Raw genomic sequence first — 20,674 nt, forward strand, 5'->3', positions numbered from 1 at the left:
AAGCACGAAAGCACGACTTTTAGGAGTAAAATGACGCATAAGAGGATTAATGAATGGATATGGGATTATTGTGAATATTTTATTGATAAAAATACATCTCTATTAGTTTAAGAGTCTATGTGTTAAGAATGCATCTCGTTTTCTTAACGCCAGCTTGAAAATGAAGAATTCCTGAAAGAAGAAAATAAACTGATGAATAAAATAGTCAGACCGATTTGAAAGCTGGTTGAAATTTCAAAGTTGATATTCTGTGCTTGGCATCATCTTTTACGTTTGGTATTTCTATGTTTTACGCTTTTCTTTCAGATTCGATACAAACTGTCAAATTATGAGTACGAGTTCTGAAGACTTTGTTAGCAGTAGTTATAAGCTGAGCACTACCTTCAGACACAGAATATCACTTAAAAATTGTACTTCCTTATTGGACAATATTTTTTTAACGCTTTTTATATCTTTTTTCTGGGTGGCAGACTCACTTACCCAGAAAATGGGGTACTCTGTCCTGAATTGTTAGATTTTTGGGCTAAATTTCCAAAACCAATGGTGTTTTGACTTGCAAAAGTTCCGAAACCTCCATTCTGAGTAAGATTTTCACCTGGATTATTTGTCTGTTGCGCCAAATTACCGAAACCTAATGAGTTTTGACTCCCAAAACTTCCAAAACCTGAGCTCTGTTGAGTGTTTGAACCAAAAACAGATCCTAGAAAAGAGATATCGTAAACATTCTTCTCACAAAAGATTGAATGAACAAGTATAGAAAACATCCGAAGAAATCCTTTATTCAAATGCAATTCTTACCAGCTGGTGTTGAGTTTGGGGATCCAAATATTTTATTTGTACCGCCAAACGGTGATGTACTGCCAAAAGCTGGTGCCCCTCCAAATGTTGGAGCAGCTCCAAAGGCAGGTGAGCCCCCAAAGGAAGGAGCAGCACCGAATGCGGGTGTTTTCTCTGAATTTTGTGAAATTCCAAAACCTGTCTGAGCTATCGAACCTCCCCCAGCACTGAATGGACCCGACTGCGGTGCACTGCTGAAGGATGAATTGCTTCCAAACGTTGGCTGTCCAAATACGCTATTTCCATTATTATTTCCGAAATTGGAAGAACCGAAAAGAGATCCTGTTGAAGTGGTGGGGTTGAAAGTCCCCCCTCCAAATGGAGATTTATTTTCATTAGTTTTGGAAAATAGATTTTGCGAAGAATTACCCACATTCAGATTTCCAAAACCGAATGACCCTTCTGAACTTTTGGTATTAGAGGATGCAAACGCCCCAAACATACCTCCAGATGAATTGGAGCTTTGACCAAACGCGTTTTCAGTTGGCGTGGCAGTTCCAAAGGCGTTGGGCGATGGATTAACTTGGCCAAAGGGGGAAGATGGTGCAGCTGTATTGGAATTGAAACCAGTTCCGAAAGTTTGTGTATTACCGAAAGGCGAACACACTGCTGGAGTAGTACCTCCAAACAAAGAATCAGAACTAGTTGGTTTTGCACTGAACTGAGACTGTACATTGCCTGTGGTACTGCCAAAGGGAGAAGTTGCTGCAGATGTAGTACTGAAAGGCGATGCGGTAGAAGTGGTTTGACCAAAGACCGAATTTGAGCTAGTTGCTCCTATAAAAGGAGTTGAAGAAAAAGAGGATGTTGCCACAGGAGTACCAAAAGGCGAACTAGCCGATGTGGATGATCCAAATGGCGTCTTAGTGAACGGTGTCGACGCATTCTCGAATACTGAAGTTGCAGTTGTTGTACTAACAGTTCCAAATGAGCTACCGCCGAAAATTGACGAGCTCGTGGTTGCACCAAAAGTTGGCTGACTATTTATTATAGATGCGGTACTTTTCGGTGCAGATGCTGTTCCAAATATCGATGTGGTGGTGGCAGTACTTGTTGTAGGTGCACCGAATATCGATTTTGTACTTGTAGGTGGTACCATTCCGTTACTACATGTAACAGTTGAACCAAAAAGAGAGATATTCGTTGCTGGTACTCCTGCTTGACTCGAAACAGCGGTTCCAAATAGATTAGGCGCTGTTGAATCTGCCCTACTGCTTGTACCAAATATTGAGGCAGAAGTACTTGGAACCGACGTACTACTTGTCGGAAGGGTACTAGGTGTTGTTCCAACAGTTGTGAACGAGTTGCCAAAGACGGCTTTAGTATGAGATTGTACTGGATTACTACTTGAAGAAGTGCCAAGTGTACTACTTCCAGGTCCACTAGTTGAAACTGAAGTTCCAAATATCGATGCAGAACTTATTGGTAAAGAATTACCACTTGAGGAGGTAGAGCTGAATATACTGGCTGCTTGACCACCGGCTGGGGGAGAAGTAGCGAATATCGATTTAGTGACAGTGGCTGAAGGACCTGCAGTGGTGGCCGCTTTGAAAAATATCGATGAAGCAGTTGTCGATGCAACAGCGTTGCCGAATATGGAACTTGTACCGCTACTTGTCACAGTTGCGTCAGTTGCTGTTCGAGTACTTGATGTGATTCCTACACTAGTACCAAATGTAGGTTGACTGGTTGTTGATGAAACTGGTGCGCTAGTTGTGGCGGTGCCGAATAAAGATCCACCATTGGTTGTGGAAGTAGAGAATAAGGACGTCCCCTTGTGTGGAGATTGACCAAAAATAGATGCTGTAGTTATCGCCGCACTTGACGATGCAGAAGTATTGAATATGGAGGGTTTACTAGTAGCTGAGAAAAATCCACTGGTCGTTCCTACAATATTACTAGTTGAGGTGATACTAGTTGTTGCGACAGTCTGGAATACGGATGATGTCGTTGATATTGGAACTGCCTCTTTGCTCGTTCCAAGAGAGCCGAATTTTGGGACCATTCCACTGAATTTAGTGGAAGAAGTGATTGAAACTGCTCCGTCATTTGTTGAAGAAGTACTTGGAATAGTCGAAGTGTTTGGTAATGAACTTTGTGTTGAAGGCACTGAGGAATTTTTGGAAAATGAAGAACTGCTACCAAAATTAAAACCAGTAGTAGCAAATCCTGAGGAGGCACTTGTAGTACTGATGGAACTTGCAACAGATGAAACCATGGTTGTTTTGGGCATTGCAAATGAGAACGTAGAAGATGCATTCGATTTGTTGATAGGGGAAATTACAGAGGTTGAGCTAAGACTATCCTTGGAAGACGAGGTACTACTGACAGCTAAGGATGAAGGAATGACGGTTACTAAATTGGATTGAGGTGCAGAAGATATGAAAGAGAATGGTTTGTTTGCAGGGCTACTCTCAAACGAAGAACTGGAAGGTACATTTGATGGTTGTTTGAATATATTTGATTGAGCAGATGTAACTACATCTACTGCTGCAGATGATGTGGAGGTTATCGAAACCGAAGGCGTAGTTATCGATATGGAAGTATTTTTATTTCCTAACATACTGGATCCTTGATTGAATGACGCCTTGGGAATGGAATAACCCCCGATTTCTTTACTCGAGTTCGTAGATAAGTTTCTTAAGAGCGAATTCTGATTTTGTGGACCGCCTGATAATTTATCCCCAAAAAATGTGGAAGTGGCAGAATTTGTTGGTTTATCTACTGCAACATTTTCTTTGATAGATTTGAAATTCGAAGATGATTGTGCTCCTTGAGATTCAATACCAAATCTGCTAGTTAACTGAGGTTTACCACCGGATGCAACATTATTAGTGGAAGCAAACGCAGATAGGGGTGTGCTTGAAATTTGAGGAGCCGGCATCGAATTCAAAGGTGATGACTGTGATAACTGCTTGGCAAAATCAACTTTTTTGGCATTGGGCGTAGTGGCGGGTTTACCCGTATATTGGTCCAATTTTAACGTTGAATTTAGATTCGAAGTGGACATTTGCGATTTTACCATGACATGGGGCACTTCCCTATTGTGAAGTATCCTTCTCAATTGATTCACTTTATTTCCTGGCAACGACTTTACCCTATTGAGAATTTTTTGATGATAAATGTGGTAAATACTTTCTGGTTCTAGTTTAAGATTCTGGAAACTACTTTCCAAGTTATTCTTTTTGTCTGACGGATTGAAGAGACTAGCGTCATTGCAAGCTTTCTGTTTTCCTTTTATTTGACTAGTAATATCCCTCAGTATATAGTTCTGTAACAGAGAAGAAGAAATGAGTAAAAATATGGAATAACGTTAGTTCTGAATCATTTACATGTTTCTGAAGTATAGCATTTTGTTTGACCATTGTTTGGAAGATTGCCTCCATGGTTGGCAACTGGAGCCTGTTGGTTTTGCGACAGTAATCTTGAAATTTATCCCACTGATCATCAAGAGCTTTGTGTGATTGGGCAAGTTGAGAATTTAAGTAATATTGCATTTGTTTCAAGGTACTGCGGTGTTTTTCTGAAACTGAATCTAACGGTTTCGACTTCATAATATTTCTCAGTTCTTCATCTTGAGATTCCTTAAATCTTGACCTTGCTTCTTCCAACCAGGCCCAAGATTGGATGGTAGTTTGTTTCAAAACGTGTACCTGAAATCCATACTCATTTCGTATATTTATTGAAACTATAATTACCAATAGAAAAGCCTAGCTAAATATTTTATAGAAATGTTATCGGTAAGATTAAAAATCAACGCACCTCGGAAGATTGTATTTCGCAGGTTTCCACTAATTCCTTGAGGAACTCATTGATTCCTTCAGTTGTATGTACAATCTTATCCATTTCCTCAAAGTTGAGATTGATTTTCAGGTGCTGTCCTTGAATGATCAAATCTCGAATTTCTTCATCTAAAGCGGTGCATTCCATCTTGAGCATTTCCGTCAACATGTTTTTAATATCTGCACTGTCTTTTTCCTCTAGTTTAACTGGGGTCGTCTGAGATATATTCCCAGTCGAATGGAATACATTTGTATTTGCATTTGTTTTCAGAGTACCTGTAAATGGAGATGAAAAGTTCTTGAGGATTTCATCATTTACGCTTTTAATATCGACTACACTTCATTTACCCAATCAGATACTCACCAAAGGAAACATTGGATGTTGGTGTTGAATTGTTAACTGGCAGATTGGTCTGCAACTGAGCTTGTGCTGAAAAGTTGTTATCAGAACGGTAACTTGTCTCAGCTCGAGTACTTTCAGACAACAAATTCGTCAGTGTGATCGGAGCTGCTGAGGAGAATACAATCGCTTCACTTTTGTTACTTGAAACATTCACGTTTGTCTCAGCTGAAGCAGATCCGGCCAACAGACTCGAGAATGACATAGTATCTATCGAACCTTTCAGAATTGAAGGTTTAGGTCCTTTGTTAGCCACTTCTTCAGATGCACTTTCTGTCGATATTTGCGATAGAAGAGTGGTTCCCGTTAAAGCTGCTGAAGTAGGCGGTTGTGCATTTTTATTCCTGACTGGCGTAATGGAAATCTGACCGCCAAATAAATTAGTCGGTAGGCAGGGTGAAGATTGCATGGGGGCTTGTGTCTTGAATATGGACAATGGCGTTGTGGGTGTTTCCGATCCTTGAGCTGTTCCACCAGCTGTTGTAGGGGCCGATTGGAACATGCTAGCTGAATTTGTATTAGCTGCTGGAGCCACCCCAGTTGGAGTTGAACTATTGTCTTTCTGTGAAATTTTTAAAATAAAAACTTATACAGAATTTCAGGGTCTAAGCTGAAAGATTGTTCGGGAAAAAAATTGGGTTACAGGAATTCTTTGCCATTCATATTCAATGAACAAAACACCTACGATCATTTGGTAAACACAACAGGAATTGGTAAAAATAACGTAACTAATAATAAATTAAGTAAATTTTCTTAAATAAGAAAAAGGTCTTCACTGAAATTCAAACATTGATACTAGGAGAATGACAAACATTCAATAAATTATAATAAGATTCATTAAATAATCATCTCACCCTCCATCTTACCCGACGCATCTTGAATGATAGAGTAAACAAAATCAGAGACAAACAAAAACAGATATTGACATCACACTATTCAACTCTAACTAAAATATCACAAAAATGTTGAAATTTTTAATAATTTCAACATAATCACTAGTTGCAACTGAACTTTGTGAAGTTTACAAAATAAAATTCATACTGCATTGGCTCACATCTAAACATTAATATCAGTTATAAAAAAAAATATAGATTAACAGATGACAAGAAATAAACCCGCTTGCAAGATAATAATCAGAAGAATCACCATGGTGTATACATATGGAAGTTTTGGATGATTCATGCATAATTTTTTTTTACCTTTGATTGATAGTGGAAATATGAATCCTTTTATCAATATTTAGTGAGATTCATCAAAGTGAATATCTCTTTCATTGCATTATGGGTAAAATTAAGCATATTTATTGAAAATGTGTTGTTCAATTCAACATTTCAAATTATACAAGAAAAATACTCCAAGTAATTTTGAACAGAAAGTATTAGATACATAAATTGAAAAAGTAATGAAAGGAACCTTTTGGCACAACTCGTGGTTATGGGTTATAGAAAGTAGTAATTTGGTTTTATGAAGATTGATTGAATAACTTACCTGAAGTAAAGATCCCTCCCTCTGATTTTGATTCCCTTGAGATATTTCAATTTTTACAGCTTTTTCAACTGGAGCAGTGAAATACTTCAACCCGCTCAAATCGTTCACTTTATCTGGTGGAGAGTTGACACTAGGTGCACCTTCCTTCAAATTTATCATTCTGAAAGAACACAAAACTCCCTCATGAGAAAGTAAAATTAGACTGGGAGCAGGCTGTATGTACGATTCCCCCCATAGGACAGGCTTAACAGAGCTTGTGTCCATTGTTATGCCAATGGGAAAAGTTTCATCTTGGTTTTCATCTAAAGGTAGTTCTGCCCTGGCAGAATCTGGTAAAATGTATTGAGTCCATGTTTCTCCCACATTGGAAAGAACACCTACCTCCATACTATTGGCTGATGCCACCAATAAAATATTCCTAAAAATAACACATTACTTGTGTCATCATGCACAATCATATATTGTCATAAATAAATATCTTTTATGTAGAATAATTTCTTACCAATGCTGTTCATTTATTGTATAGAACTGCGGTGGTCGCATATTCCCATTACTATAGCATATATCATAAAAATTGGTAAAAACAGGATTTCCCGTTTTGGGCGCATCAATCAGAACTACATTACATTCTGGATCTGAACCATGGCAAACTTTAAACACTCCAACAAATTGATAATTGGAAATCCATTGTAAAGACAAGACACTATGTGGTATTTCAAAAGGGGGTGCATCTATACTTTTTACTGCTTTCAGATCTGGTTTATAATGTATAATTTTTCCATCTTGTGAACCCACAGCAATCTGTTTCCCTTTAGGACTCCAACAGAAACAGCAAGCTTTTGATTCTGCTGGGAGTTTTTTCACATCTACAGATTTATCTTTCAGTTCATATATACCTAAAAAGCAACAAAGGATTGAAGTGATGTTGGAATTGCATATCATATAGATCATTACCAAGTGTCCCATCAGATTTACACTCAGTAAATATATTATTTATGGTAGGATGCCAATTGGCCTGAAGTATCTCTAATCCAGGAGTACAAGTTAATCTTACTTCATTCAATACAACAACCTCTTCCTTATAAAAAGATAAAACATCATAGAATAGCCCGAGAAGACAATTGTCTTTCTCAACAATAACTGCCAATACTGTATCATCACAATTAACGGAAATAAAATGAGGTTGTGAACTGAGATTAATTTCTCTTCTTGGGTAAATATTTGTTGCATCTGTAGATGAATGTTCTTCAATATTCTCAAAGCGAATAGCTGTAAAACCAAAGATTATTTTCAAGTATAAAAGAAATATAATTTTCATAGTTTGCTCACCTTTTAGTGTCGATGTAGTGCTACCCACAAAAACTAAACCATATCTGCTAGCAGCCGCTAATAAACTTCGTGGTGATTTAGGTAATTGCCCTTCTTCTTTGCCAAATATTTTGAAACGACATTGTAGTTTGAACTGAAGATCCTATAATTTACGAAAATAACATTGGGAAATTTGGTCTTTAGAAATATTCCGGGATACAAACCTGAACGTCGACTGGTTTGGATGCTGTTTTCAACATTTTGTCTTGATAAACTTAGTTTATTTACATAAAATTACATCCTCAGAAGAAACGCAGATTGAAAATGTAGCTCTTTTATTGTTTTATTATTATTTTCGGTATCTGTTTTCGGTTATGGAAGTTACTGAAACCACAGAACACAAATACTGAAACCATAGATTTAAGTCTATGACTAAGGCACATAGATCAAAAAAATGTAGAACCACAGATTACATTGAAGCGTAGATCAAGGTTACATATTTTCTGTGGTTAAGGATTCGCAGTAGGTGAGTTCGGCAATGCATACCACAGATTACTCTGTGACTAAGATTAATCTTTGGGGTGTGATAGATACATGTGTGGCATATAGATTCACGTGACCAACCGGAACTCAACATTATTCGCTTTGCGTACATTACAAACGATTCTCAAGTTATTTTTTTGCCTTTCGGATAACTGCATATATGATACAAAATATTGCTCAATTTTTTCTCCAAGTGTCATTCAAAGTTGAAAAAAATAGGGTCATTGTTAAAACGAATTCAAGGATATAATTAAGAAGAATAATTCGCTTCAAGTGATTGATTTGAAATCTGTTTGTTCTAAGAATGGTTCAGCTTCAAGGGGTATTCCTGTAGAGAAAATTGACAAAGTTTGAACCAATTTAATCTTACTCAAAAATATAAATAGCAATTCTATATATACAGCCATCTTCAATCGCACACATAACAACTCAAACTGAATGCTAATATAGGACAAATTCATACATATACTCAATATAACGCAATTTAATCTGCATAATATTTGAACAGGGAGGAGTATAGTCTACTGGAACAGATCTAAATGAAAACTAAAATAAGATTTCAAGTATAATACATAAACATCTTCCTATTAAAAAATAAACTTCAGAATTTCAAATTTTTGGTTGCGAAAAATTATTACAAATAATTATAGAAAACTATGTCCATATATATAACAAATGTACAACCTATCAGAAAAATGACATGGAAAATAAAATATAAAGGCTAAAATTCAAAAAAGATGTGAATTTATTATGAATAAATGTAAGTGAAAAAAACTGATACAGAAAATTATACAATTATCACGTCTTTAAATACAAACTAAGGTCAAATACAGGGTGGAATGATAAACATCACTGGAATACAAAAATGGTGCGAATATGCACACATACAGTTGTGCTACATTCTGTTTACTATCTTCAAGCAGCTGATGCACAAAAGTAGATCATAGTCACCCCCTGCATTTTGTTTTAGTAGAACATCTATATTTTTTTTTTTAAATAATAATAAATATAAATTTCAATTAGATTCTTTGGAAGTTGAAGGTTGTGTTGAATCAGGTGAGGGGGGACTATTAGATCTACTACTTTCATTAGTATTTATGTTCTCAAACGCTTGCGAACACAACATACATATATAGTCTTCATCTTCATTTATATCTCCCGCAGAAAGTCCCACACAAGCCATATGGAACCAAAGTTCACAACCACCATCACATTGCACCCAATCAACGTTGCCAGTTGGTACCTGACAATTAGCCGCGGCACATGTAGCGTAGTCATCATCTTCATCTTCGTCAGACTCTGTAGACTTTTTCTGCTTTGATTTTTCACTTTGTTTCTTTCGCCCTGGCTTCTCTCTCTTTTCGCGAACCTTCTTCTCTCCAGGTTTCTTGGCAAAATTAGACTTGACACTTTTCAATTTTCTTGCAGCTTCACATTCTTCCGATCTTCTCTTCCTACCCCTTTTAACAGGGGTTGATAGAGATTGCTGGTCGAAATCTATCAATATTGGTTCCTTCTCAGGGTTTCTGGTACTCTGAACAAGTTTCCATAACTGCAAAGTTTCGTCCAGGTGCACTTCGAGCAGATCACCTTCCATCAACAATTCGGTTATTTGTTGATGCAACTCCGCACTTATATTGACCCTGAATTCATCTTCATTGATTTTGGGTAAATGTAAGGAGTATGCATGCTCGTCAATGTGATCCTCTTGAAGTGAACTTGATGTACATTCTTTGGAGTCGTCTGATTCGGCGGAAGATTCCTGAAGAGTGTTAACAACACCGCTCTTATTGGCGATTTCTGTCACTTTTTGTTGCAAATCTGGATTTTTGCAAGCTTTCTTCAGTTCACAGGATATTATCTCTTCTGTTCTTTGTTTGGCCGCTGCTTCCATATACCTCTTGTTGAAATTACTCAGCATCGTTTTAGCTACTTCCAATTGGGGATTTTGCAGTAAATTTCTCGCTCTATCTTGCCAGTTCATGGCTCTTTCTGTCAAACACTGCAAAGCCTCTCCTTCGGGCAATCTGCAATATAACTTTTGAAGTGACATCAACAAACCAAGTATAACATCTAATCTGGGACGTTTGGTTCTGCAGCAATTCGGACATAAAAATTTGCAGTCTTTGAAACCGAAATGCATAGCGGCCATGGTGAAGTTACCCTTAAAACTGGTAGTAGCAATTTTCGGGAGCTGAACACAAACCGAATGGAACCAATCCTTGCAGAGTTCGCATTGCATCATGAGTCCAAACGCGCCTCTTTGACAGGTACAAAAAGAGGCACAGTCATTGGGATCCAAACTTTTCACAGAATTCTCTTTTCTGAAATTCTTAATCAGATCCATTTCCGTCTCCTCAGCTTGTTTGAAAACGGTAACAAAAGAATTTGGGTCTGCACCTTCCAAAGGATCAGGACCGTCACCTCCTTTCTTCTTCTGTTTCGGTGGATTTATGTTATTCCTAGGACTGAGTGCTTCTAATAGGGTTATAGAGGAGTTTTTGCGGAGGAACACTCTGCTCGTCTTTTCTTTCCACAAATAAGCGGATTCAAGATAACTTGCTAACCGATTTACTTCGACCAGATACAAAGGTAAGGCTCGTCCTTTCTTCACTAACTCTTCCATGTCTTCATAGTAGGGATAATATTCTGCCGAGTTCATATCTTCCTGTAATCGCAGCCAATCTCTGGCTTTATTGATCGCATCAAACAAATATTCTTCAGTCGGGAGGTAGGCATTGATTGCTGCTGCTTCTGCAAGTAGTTTATCTACTTCAATCAGGACGTCATTACCTTTATCTTTCAATACAGCTTGCGCTTTCGTTTCCCATTCTTGACTGGCAATTAGAAGACCTTGGAGTACACCCAATTCTTCCTCCATTTCTGGATGAGGTGGCAAGTCCATACCTCCTTTGATCAAGCTGTTAATTGAATCGATTGCTAATACTTCGGACCTTTTTTTGTATGAAAGTACGTCTTTCAGCCATGCTGCTTGTTTGATTCTGACAGCAATTTGTTTTAGAGCCGGAAGTTCTATACAAAGGGAATTTCCTAAACTGTAACAATTCTCCAATTCCAAAAGGACACATTCCGATAGTTTGGAATTGAGCAACCTTTTGCTTTCTTTTTCAAAGGCTTTGGTTTGTTGAAGTAGCATTTTAATATTTTTACTTTCATCTAAATGGCAGGCTAGGCTGTCCAGCTCTTCGCAAAAAAGAGTGAGTTCTTCAATTGTCAATTTATACTTGTTGTCTGTAGAATTTCTAGTTCTAGTCCTTATTTTGTTCAAATCAAGTTGATGAATGACACTGGCGCATTTTTCGGCGTCTACGACTGCATTTGTGAGTGTTTGGAGTAAGTCAGACTTTGGGAATTTCTTGCCGTTGGCTTCATTCAACAAAGCTTTCAATTCGGTGAGAGATAATGTTTTTGGAGTGTTGGGATCCAAGGCGTCTTTCACCCGGTTCACCCAATGATCAAAGGATTCTGCTTTCAATTTCAAACCTTTCAGCATAACAGGTAATTCATCCAGAGTGTATCTATACCTCAAAGTGTGTGCTGCTGGATTACACTTGCATAAATCTTCAAAATGTCTTAAACAAACCAAGACATTAGTGCAAGTACAAGTTAAAGCCGATAGGAAACATGTTGTTTTGCATATTTCACATTGTCTTTCATCGTCTGGAAGTAACTCAAAAGCTTCCCTTTCTGCATTTGTAACACCCCATTCTAGTAAGTTCTTTCGCAGTTTCTTTTCCGTATCAACCATATGTAACATATCTTGATAAGTTGCAGCAGCTATTGTTATATCTAACTTATCTGGTACAAGTGCCATTTTACAAACAAGTTCATCATGAGAGAAAACACAAAATCTCCTCAAATGCGAATAGTGAAGGATACATTCTCTGCCCATTCGAAGCCAATCTGCTGGGGCAAAATTAACAGCTTCTGCAAAGTTATAACCTTGGTTGAATCCTGCGTGGTAAGCTCTGGGAAAAGTAACAACAAATTCCCCTGCACATTGATCTGTACGGTAAACCGGGACACCAGCATTCATTAAAACATTGGGATTCATTATTGTCACCAACTGATGTAATAAATCAGGTTGAGAATGGAATAATTCAGGTGCAGCTGACTTCATAGTTTCTTCAAACAGTTCAGCCTTGCTGCCAGGTACGCCATACCACGTTTTGGCTTCTCCCCAGTGTAGGTAATTGATGGAATAACTCCAATGGTCTTCATTATGCCAACAGAATGTCGCAAAGCACATTCCTACATACATCCAAGGCACTTTCATCCCAGATATATCCGCATTTATATATCCTAATACTGAACCTTCGAGTACTGGAAGATTATTCAAATTCCACCCAGAATCAGCATATTCCTTATCTCCAGGGTATAAATTTATGGAAGTTTTTGTTGGAAAACCTGATCCATGGTCCATTGTGTGGAGATCTGCTCCGTACTCTACTGTGACATCTTCATCGATGGAAGAAACAATTCTCCAAAATTCCTTCTCAACCATAGGCAGTGGAACCATATGAACTGGCATATTGAAATAGTCAGATTTGAACTGATCTGCCATTTCACCAAACTGCTGCAATGTGTATTCTCTTTGAGCCTGTTCAAAACCAAAAGCCTCCATCGGTTTGGATACTTCCTCTGCTACGCATTTAGGACAACGCCAGTCTCCTTTAGGCACATCTGACAGGGGTGGCATCAGACAAAATGTATGATAGCTATCATCACATCCATCACATAACAACATAAATTCTTCTGAATCTCCTCTACTACAATTATGACACACATATTTTGCTAAAGGATCAAAATCAGCATTAAAATTCTTAGATCTTTTCTTTTTATCATTGTATCCAGCCATCTTAGGTCCAGCTCCATGAATTTGAAGTCTCTTCAGTTCTTTACTATCTGCATCATCGTCATCATCATCATCTTCGGTTTTTGGTTTCTCCTCATCATTATTTTGATTCTCAAATCTCTTTGATCGTCTGGCTTTCTCACACGGTGGTTTTATTGCCATTCTCCCAACAATACCATGTGGTTTATAATCTTTATCTGTTTTCTCATTACGTTCTGGAACATCAGGATCTACTTTGATTTCCATTGTTTTTCCTTGCTTGAATACATCAAATGGATAGAGTAATCTTTCATAATGTTGTTTCAAAATCGTACCAATGCTCTTTCCAGGTGGATAACCCAAGCGAATGGCAATTTTTGACCATTTACGTTCCCTAGAAGCTGTCTCAAACCCACCTTCTAATTGCACAACTCTATGCAGGGTGTATAAATCTAATGCTCTTTTCTCCACCATAGGAATTTTCAGAGAAGAACCTTGTAATTCCCAAAATTTGGCTATTTGATCCAGAAAATTTAATTTTATTCTGGTTTTAGCTTCCAATTCGTTCAGGCGTTGAATTCTAGGAGTGAACCTCAATTTGTCTACATCAACAGCAAATGGGGGCTGCCAGTTAGGTGGTGGCTTGATCTTGCATATACCAGTGTTCTCAGCAATTGGGCGAATTTTTCCAATATATGCAAGGGGGTCTGCAAACTCCTCTTCAGTGGGATGAAATACTGGGACTTCTGGGGGTACAGTGAATTCAAAACCTTCATCTTTGAAAAGTTGATCAGCTTCAATTTTGTACCCTTCTGTTTTCGAACAACTAGGTGATATCTTCATACCAGTCATTTTTTCCTTTGAAGTCGCCATTTTGTCAAAATTCCAAAGGATCTAAAAAGCTTTTCATTTATGTTGAGTAGTGATGTTCATTAGAAATGCCTCATCCTTAATATTTCTATGTACCTTCTTTGATGAATTTTCAATACAAGTTGGACAAAGGAAGTTGATTGGTTTCCAGATGCAAAATCAAGTTATCAACAATGGTTGCACTTATTCTAAATGTTAGAAAATAACAATACTTGCTTCCATTTTATTTCTTCTTGTATGTTTTTGCACTTGACTTTGTTTTTTCACAGACATAATGTCTCCAATGGATTGTTTATCAAACACACAATTACACAATTATGTTCTCTTCTGTAGCAATAAAATTTTACTCCCAGGTAGTTGTTGATCACACTAACACCAATTTCTCACTCAGTTTTTTAATGGAAATCGTCCAACTTTTTGCAGCATTCACTTGAAAACAATCGTAGTGGTAATATTTTCAAAGAGTTCCAAAATACAAGGGAAACTTTCCAATATTACTGTAGGTTTAAGAGTCATTCAAAGGGTAAACTTGATTTCGTAAAAGTATGTGAATGATGGTTTCCACAATGAATCACTCCGCACATAATGCATAATCAAAGCATCAACTTTATTTCAATAACTTGAAAAACTATAAATTCATTAGACACCATGTACTACCGACAAAATAAACTCGATTTCCAAATTACGTGACCTAATCACAGAAGAAAATAAGGTAAACTAAAGAACCACAGATAACAGAGTACAACAGAATTTTTTTCTTTGGTTCAATCATAGAAGGAATAAAAAAATAATTCTATGGATTCAACACATGTTCTGTGGCTTTTACACATCATTGTAATCTGTGTTTCAGTTTTCGTTCTACTTCAAAAATAGAATAAAAAACAATTTAAGGTAAGAATTGAAGTAAAAATACATTTATTGCATTAATTTTTTTTTGTTCACATTCAATTCAATATTAAAACGTCACTTTCTCATAAATTTTCCCAACGTTTACATCAGAGTCAGTGAAGAAACTACAGAACAATTTCGTTTTAGGATATACGGGCGGTCAGCTCTTTGTGTATTAGCAATATGTCTCTGAGCATATCTTCTCGGCTCAAACTTCCCAAAAAAATGGAACTGATGAAATCGCAAAGTCAGGCACAGCTGTTGGCAAACAAGCTGAGAAATGATGGTGTTATGAGCACAGGTGAATTCATTGCTATACATACATCAGTTTAAAATCAAAGGGGGATCATCTGAATACAATATAAATTTTGTTCTAGTGGAGAGCGTCATGCAAGCTGTTGATCAACTTGCAGCATTATTGTCCTCGAACCAAAATGACCCAAATATATCATATAGGGAGAGCATCATAAATTTGTGTCAACATTTAAAAGTGAGTATATAATACACGAAATCAATATTTCTCAAAAAAGGCAGATGGGAAACCTAAATATTTGATTTTGTTCTTTTTCAGGTATATGGTGCTTATTTAGAAATGTTGTACACTGATCAACTGAATCACGCTTTCAATGTGTTCAGGGACAAAGCTCAAGAAGACACAAGAGTTGACCAACTGTCACGATTACACTTGCTGGAACTGATAGAACTCAGGGCTAAAGGATGGAAGGGCACAGAGGGGATGAACCAGTACTATAGAAAAAGAGTGAATCAATTTTCACAGGTCAGTTGAATTTGCTTCGAATAGGAACATAACCAACATGCTAATTTCTTTGAAATAACTCCAGAACGACTCAATGATCGAGTCTACAAATAGTTTGGCAGACTCCTTGAATTCCCTTCCTCTCTCTTCATCTTCCCCGATGTTGAATCCAGGGGAGGTCCTCAAATCTTCTGGAAAATTCTCAAAACCTACCAGAATCCCGGGCAAAAAGTATTGCAAGGATGAAGTGGTGATCAGGAATGCAGATTCTGGAAAAGGTGAGTTTCATGTGTAAACATGAGTGAATTTTAGAGTTAAGAAGAGGTATTTGTTTGTTAATTTTTTTTTTTTAAGAATTATTTTTATTTCTCATAACTCTGGAATTTTTATAAAATGTTATGGATTGTGCTTAGTTACAAACTCAAGATTTGGAAACAACATACTATGTACTGGGTGACTAAATCAAAATTTTATTATTATTTTGTCTTTGAAATTCAAATGTCTGTTTGTTTTTGTTATGAAAGGGACCTGAGTAATGAATGAATAGAAAAAGCAAAAAGATGTAGCATGCAGATTGGTTAGTCCTTGTAAATTTTTTATTTATTGTAGTGATGGGTATCAAAGGAAGAAGGGTACATATGATAGAGGAGCTTAGTGAAACTATCATTTCCTTTCAAAGAGGTAAAGCAACAGAGACTTGTTCCACCGCTATCTAATTTCTCTAACCTAGAACTGAATTGAGGTTATGCATATTTCCTATAATCATTCAGTCTGTGTTTTTGTGTGTCTTTTTCTTGTTCACCATCATAACACTCATAGCTTTGATAAACCAATCAACAACTACTTATGATAGGGAGAAATACTATCGGATAATTCTGTGGTGGACATTTTCAGAGGAATCTTTGCCTTAGTCTGTAGCTCACGGACAAATATCAAGCGTTCAATAAAGTATAACGTCAAGTGGGCGATGGAGGTTCCATCTTGCAAAACATTGGTCAAAATATTTAAAAAAAAATTTATTTCAATAAAGTCATGGTATCCGGTTGCATTAACTACCAGAATTGGCTCAGAATTACAAGTAAAAAGTAAATTAAATTAAAGCTATGTGTTTAGAAGAAATTTCGCGTTGTTGTTTTTATACATACATCATATTTTAGTTATAATATATCAAGTGGTTGTGCTTGAATATTTGCTAAAGATTAATCTACACTTTTCTTCTGTTAATATAAACTGCTTGCTCCTTGGTATTGATGAACATTCCTTACATTTTGACAAGAGGTTTACTCACAGATATTTACATTTCATAGCATCTTGTCCTTTACTTATTGGGCCTTCTCAAGCATCATTGAATGTTTTAACTTATGGTAACATATATGTATGTTGGCTTCCCTAATATCATTGATGCAATAATATGTGAATTGCTGTTTTTGGACCGTTGTTGATCGATTTCAATGTTTTATTTTTCTCATGTTTTACAGTCAGTCCAGGTGCAAAAGAACGACTGGTCCAAATCACTGGAGCTAATGAAGAAAGCATCTGGTAACAAATGTTATTCTTTTTCATTTCAAATCTTTTTTAATCTTTTCTATTCTAATAAATGGCCGGAATTGAACTGATTAGTCAAAAAAAAAATAAAAATTTAAAGGATATCTATAGATTGATAGATGAAGAGCAAGGACATGTAAATTTTGTAGTAGTCCAGTTTTTCTCTATTGATTGTTTGAGGAAAAAATTTATAATTTGCGTTTATTCAATATGAGTGGTGATATTTTATGAAATTTTTGGGGGGAAATGAAAAAAAGTGCTGTGTGTTTACCTTGCATGTATTTAGCATTGATTCAAACAGATCTGGTAATGCAGAGATATTCTCTCTATTCTGGCAAACCGCAGTAGTAGTACTACTTGTGGGGGTTCAAGGATATAGTGGATTTCTTGAGGAAAAACGCACTAGCTAAATAAGGTTCCCAGATTTCCTTTAACGGTCCAGAGCGGAACCTTTTCACCAGGAGAAAACAAGTCTTACACTACAGGCTGCGGTGTTGCGTTACCTTCTTGGCGAGTCTGATGAACCTACATTGGATGTAGCTTCCCCTTATCCTCATCTCCGTTGAATAACGATCCTTTCCGTTGATTGACTCGTTTGCATTTTCAGTCTCGCGAAACAAATAATGGAAGATACCATCCGTCGAAACGCCTCTCCGGTGAGAGAACACGGCATGAGTGTCGGTGGTCCATTGACCGGTTCCAGTTCGAGCATCAACTCTTCCGCTTCCGATGATAGCGCCTTACCTTCATCTGCCAGGGCGTCCAGGGCCCTGATGCACAGTTTGAGCGTAAACGACGCCACCATCGGAGAGTACAAGTATACGGTCGTCGTGGGTAATCACACCATCAGAATAATGGGAGACAACTTGGAATTGGTTAGAGTGAGTAGGATTTTTTTTTTTTGGTGTATTACATGTGTATCTTATATTATTCGTTTTTCTTATTATTTTTGCAGACCAGTAAATTGGTTCTAGACGAATTCTTCTCGGGGGAACCGGTCAACGACGTGACCCAATTTTATAGTTTCGATTCCTTACCGCAAAGCGGCGCTTCCACCAACGATCTGACGGAAGTTCCGCTCTCTCCTCCCGCATCTCCCCCTCCTCCAATCCTGAACGAACCGAAGGAACAGCCGGACGAAACAGGTAAATTGACATGATTCAGTTAGGAAAAGGCCTATTTGAAATGTGACACAGTTATGATTTTAATAAAGAATTGTGGAATTTATGTTTATATTTTTGTACGATGCCACCGGCCCATTCTAATACTTAATATGTTTCGCTTCTCTCTAATATCGCCAAATCGTCCCCTTATTAACAAGATGATCTCACATAAATCCCGCACTTCTTTATGAAATCAATGTCGGAACTCTTGTTCGAGCAACAACACCTAAAATTAATGTATTGTTGCTTCGAGCGTCCTTCAATGAATTATGGTACTGATAAAAGGCAGATTATTATTGCGATCAACCTACAACTACATATAATCGACATTACCCAGGCCAGCAAACAGTTCAACCAAATCCCTAAAACTGTTTTTGGATAGAAAAATCGGTTATCTTTCATGTAAAGATTCGTTTCCTCGATCTTTTCTGTTCAACTGGACGTTTTCACCCGTCATAAGACCGATGGGGGGATTATTGACTGCCAAAAGAATTGATGAAATACTCTCCCTCCTCAGGTATCGAGTTGAAATTGAGAAAACCCCGCGTATCTATAGAAGAAATCTTGCAAGGGAAAACGATGTCGGTTGAAACGACCTCGAAAAAAGAGAATCGATTGGTGTACTCGATCGAATATTTGGCCACTCTGGCCATGTCGCCGATATGCCTGGGACCTCCACAGGACTGGGAAAGGATCTCCAACGATTATCCGGCGCTGGTTAGGGAGGTGAGTTTCCTCCAAAGAGAACCAAAGAATTTTTTTCACATTGTTGATTGTACTATACCGTAATTTTTCGACGTTCACCATAATTTTAAGGAAAGTTATGGTGGGTTTATCCAGCATTCCTAAGAAATGAAGCAATCAAATGGGCAGATGATGATAACGTGATCTCTACTGTCAATGAGATAAGCCTTAGTTCATAGTTATGCCGCTTAAACCCACAAAAAAGACTAGTAGACTATCAAAATATTTTCTTATTGTTTTCATCAACACAAAGCAAACACTCCAATTTGATGAAGTGGAAATTTGAGATAGTATTTTGAGAAATACTTCATTGTAATGTAAAGTTTTCCTATAGGAATATTTTGTAGAAATACTGAAAAACATGAAAGTTGAAATGAAATTACCTAATTTTCGTTGAATTATTTAACTAAAATGAATAACTCTTCGCAGGTCATTGAATATTTCAACGCTAAGCAATATCTGAATGACCGAAAAAACGAAGCTAAATGTAACGACGACGTATTGGACAACGGAGAAGTATGATTAGACTTGGTCAGTACTCCATCTTTTCCGTTATTATTTAAATATAAATTTTTCTTTTTTTGTAATCCTAGTAACGCTCAACCCTTGAACAAGTTTATTCCATAAACAACCATTTAATCCTCAGAATACTGGACTTTAGTTAATGTAAAATGTTGCTTTTCGATGCTAATTAGTGTGATCTTAGGTCACATCATCACTTCTGACTGACCTTATTAATTGAAACTTTGTAGTCGTTTAACTATGTGATATGAAAGACACGGTGCTAACATACATTTTGATCACGACCAATCATGTTAGTCCGTCTCAGATTGAAAACATTTGTTGTTGTTTATGAAAAATATATATACCTATGCATGCAATACTTTAGTTATTATAACTGAAGAAATAATATGGTTGTGATTGAAATCAAATAATCTCTTTGAAATGTGCATATAACTATTTTTCTTTTTGAGTGATATTAAATATTTTTGACGAAAAATGTATTTTAGGATCTATTATCTTTAGTCTCTTTGAAACTGTGACAGTTGTTTCATCTTGAAAATTCTAACCATGTTACTTGTAATATTACCAGAAAATTTCTATTATGTTTTTTTTTTGTTAATGTGAAAACCCACATCCTGTCGTGACAAATTTGGATGTTTTAAGTTTTGTTGATTTTTCTAATTTATGCTTTATTTATTGGCTTTAAATAATTATAATACATTACTTTGTTTTCTACTGTGTTAAATAAATTTTTTTATTTGTGAGTGTATTCATATTTCTTTTACCTAAAAATCCTTCTCAATCCAAGCTTTAGCTTTTTCGAGGTGCATTTGACATAAATTTAGTACCAAAATCGTAAGTTGACAATTTAATCGGCTAAAGTCTAAACAGATGTTAATTTCATTAAAAAAAATGCCAATCAATTGGTAAGGCGCAGAACATCAAAAAAAGTGAGCTGCATTGGCGCAGTCAGGGTATTTACAAGGGTGG

At 36.8% G+C, this 20,674-nt stretch overlaps 3 protein-coding genes across 8 annotated transcripts; 1 reads left to right on the forward strand and 2 right to left on the reverse strand.

Moving 5' to 3' along the window:
* Positions 1-69: 69 nt before the first annotated feature.
* LOC123311345 (putative GPI-anchored protein pfl2) lies at positions 70-8,199 on the reverse strand. 4 transcript variants are annotated; one of them, XM_044895246.1, is made up of 12 exons: positions 8,040-8,199; positions 7,837-7,978; positions 7,462-7,776; positions 7,010-7,403; positions 6,508-6,925; positions 5,239-5,581; positions 4,984-5,049; positions 4,600-4,895; positions 4,170-4,490; positions 799-4,108; positions 481-700; positions 70-171 (listed from the first exon to the last, which is right to left on the reverse strand). In XM_044895246.1, exons 1-12 carry the CDS (start codon positions 8,073-8,075, stop codon positions 144-146), a joined length of 5,889 nt encoding a protein of 1,962 aa, XP_044751181.1. In that variant the 5' UTR covers positions 8,076-8,199; the 3' UTR covers positions 70-143. The 4 variants fall into 4 exon arrangements, with proteins under 4 accessions (XP_044751181.1, XP_044751180.1, XP_044751183.1 ...); XM_044895245.1 differs by having other exon boundaries at positions 4,984-5,581; XM_044895248.1 differs by lacking the exons at positions 6,508-6,925; positions 7,010-7,403; positions 7,462-7,776; positions 7,837-7,978; positions 8,040-8,199 and adding an exon at positions 5,886-6,085 and having other exon boundaries at positions 4,984-5,581.
* Positions 8,200-8,703: 504 nt separating this feature from the next.
* On the reverse strand, positions 8,704-14,764 carry LOC123311346 (lysine-specific demethylase lid). Its single transcript, XM_044895249.1, has one exon. It carries the CDS (start codon positions 14,084-14,086, stop codon positions 9,374-9,376), a length of 4,713 nt encoding a protein of 1,570 aa, XP_044751184.1. The 5' UTR covers positions 14,087-14,764; the 3' UTR covers positions 8,704-9,373.
* Positions 14,765-14,848: 84 nt separating this feature from the next.
* Positions 14,849-20,448, forward strand: LOC123311347 (eukaryotic translation initiation factor 4E-binding protein Mextli). 3 transcript variants are annotated; one of them, XM_044895250.1, is made up of 11 exons: positions 14,849-14,974; positions 15,119-15,272; positions 15,349-15,461; positions 15,543-15,749; positions 15,814-16,006; positions 16,338-16,409; positions 17,207-17,267; positions 17,881-18,154; positions 18,229-18,418; positions 18,954-19,162; positions 19,610-20,448. In XM_044895250.1, exons 2-11 carry the CDS (start codon positions 15,155-15,157, stop codon positions 19,700-19,702), a joined length of 1,530 nt encoding a protein of 509 aa, XP_044751185.1. In that variant the 5' UTR covers positions 14,849-14,974; positions 15,119-15,154; the 3' UTR covers positions 19,703-20,448. The 3 variants fall into 3 exon arrangements, with proteins under 3 accessions (XP_044751185.1, XP_044751187.1, XP_044751186.1); XM_044895252.1 differs by lacking the exon at positions 16,338-16,409; XM_044895251.1 differs by lacking the exon at positions 14,849-14,974 and having other exon boundaries at positions 15,100-15,272.
* The last annotated feature ends 226 nt before the right edge of the window (positions 20,449-20,674 follow it).

The sequence above is a fragment of the Coccinella septempunctata genome, chromosome 4 (assembly GCF_907165205.1).
Source record: "Coccinella septempunctata chromosome 4, icCocSept1.1, whole genome shotgun sequence".
Classification (NCBI taxonomy): domain Eukaryota; kingdom Metazoa; phylum Arthropoda; class Insecta; order Coleoptera; family Coccinellidae; genus Coccinella; species Coccinella septempunctata.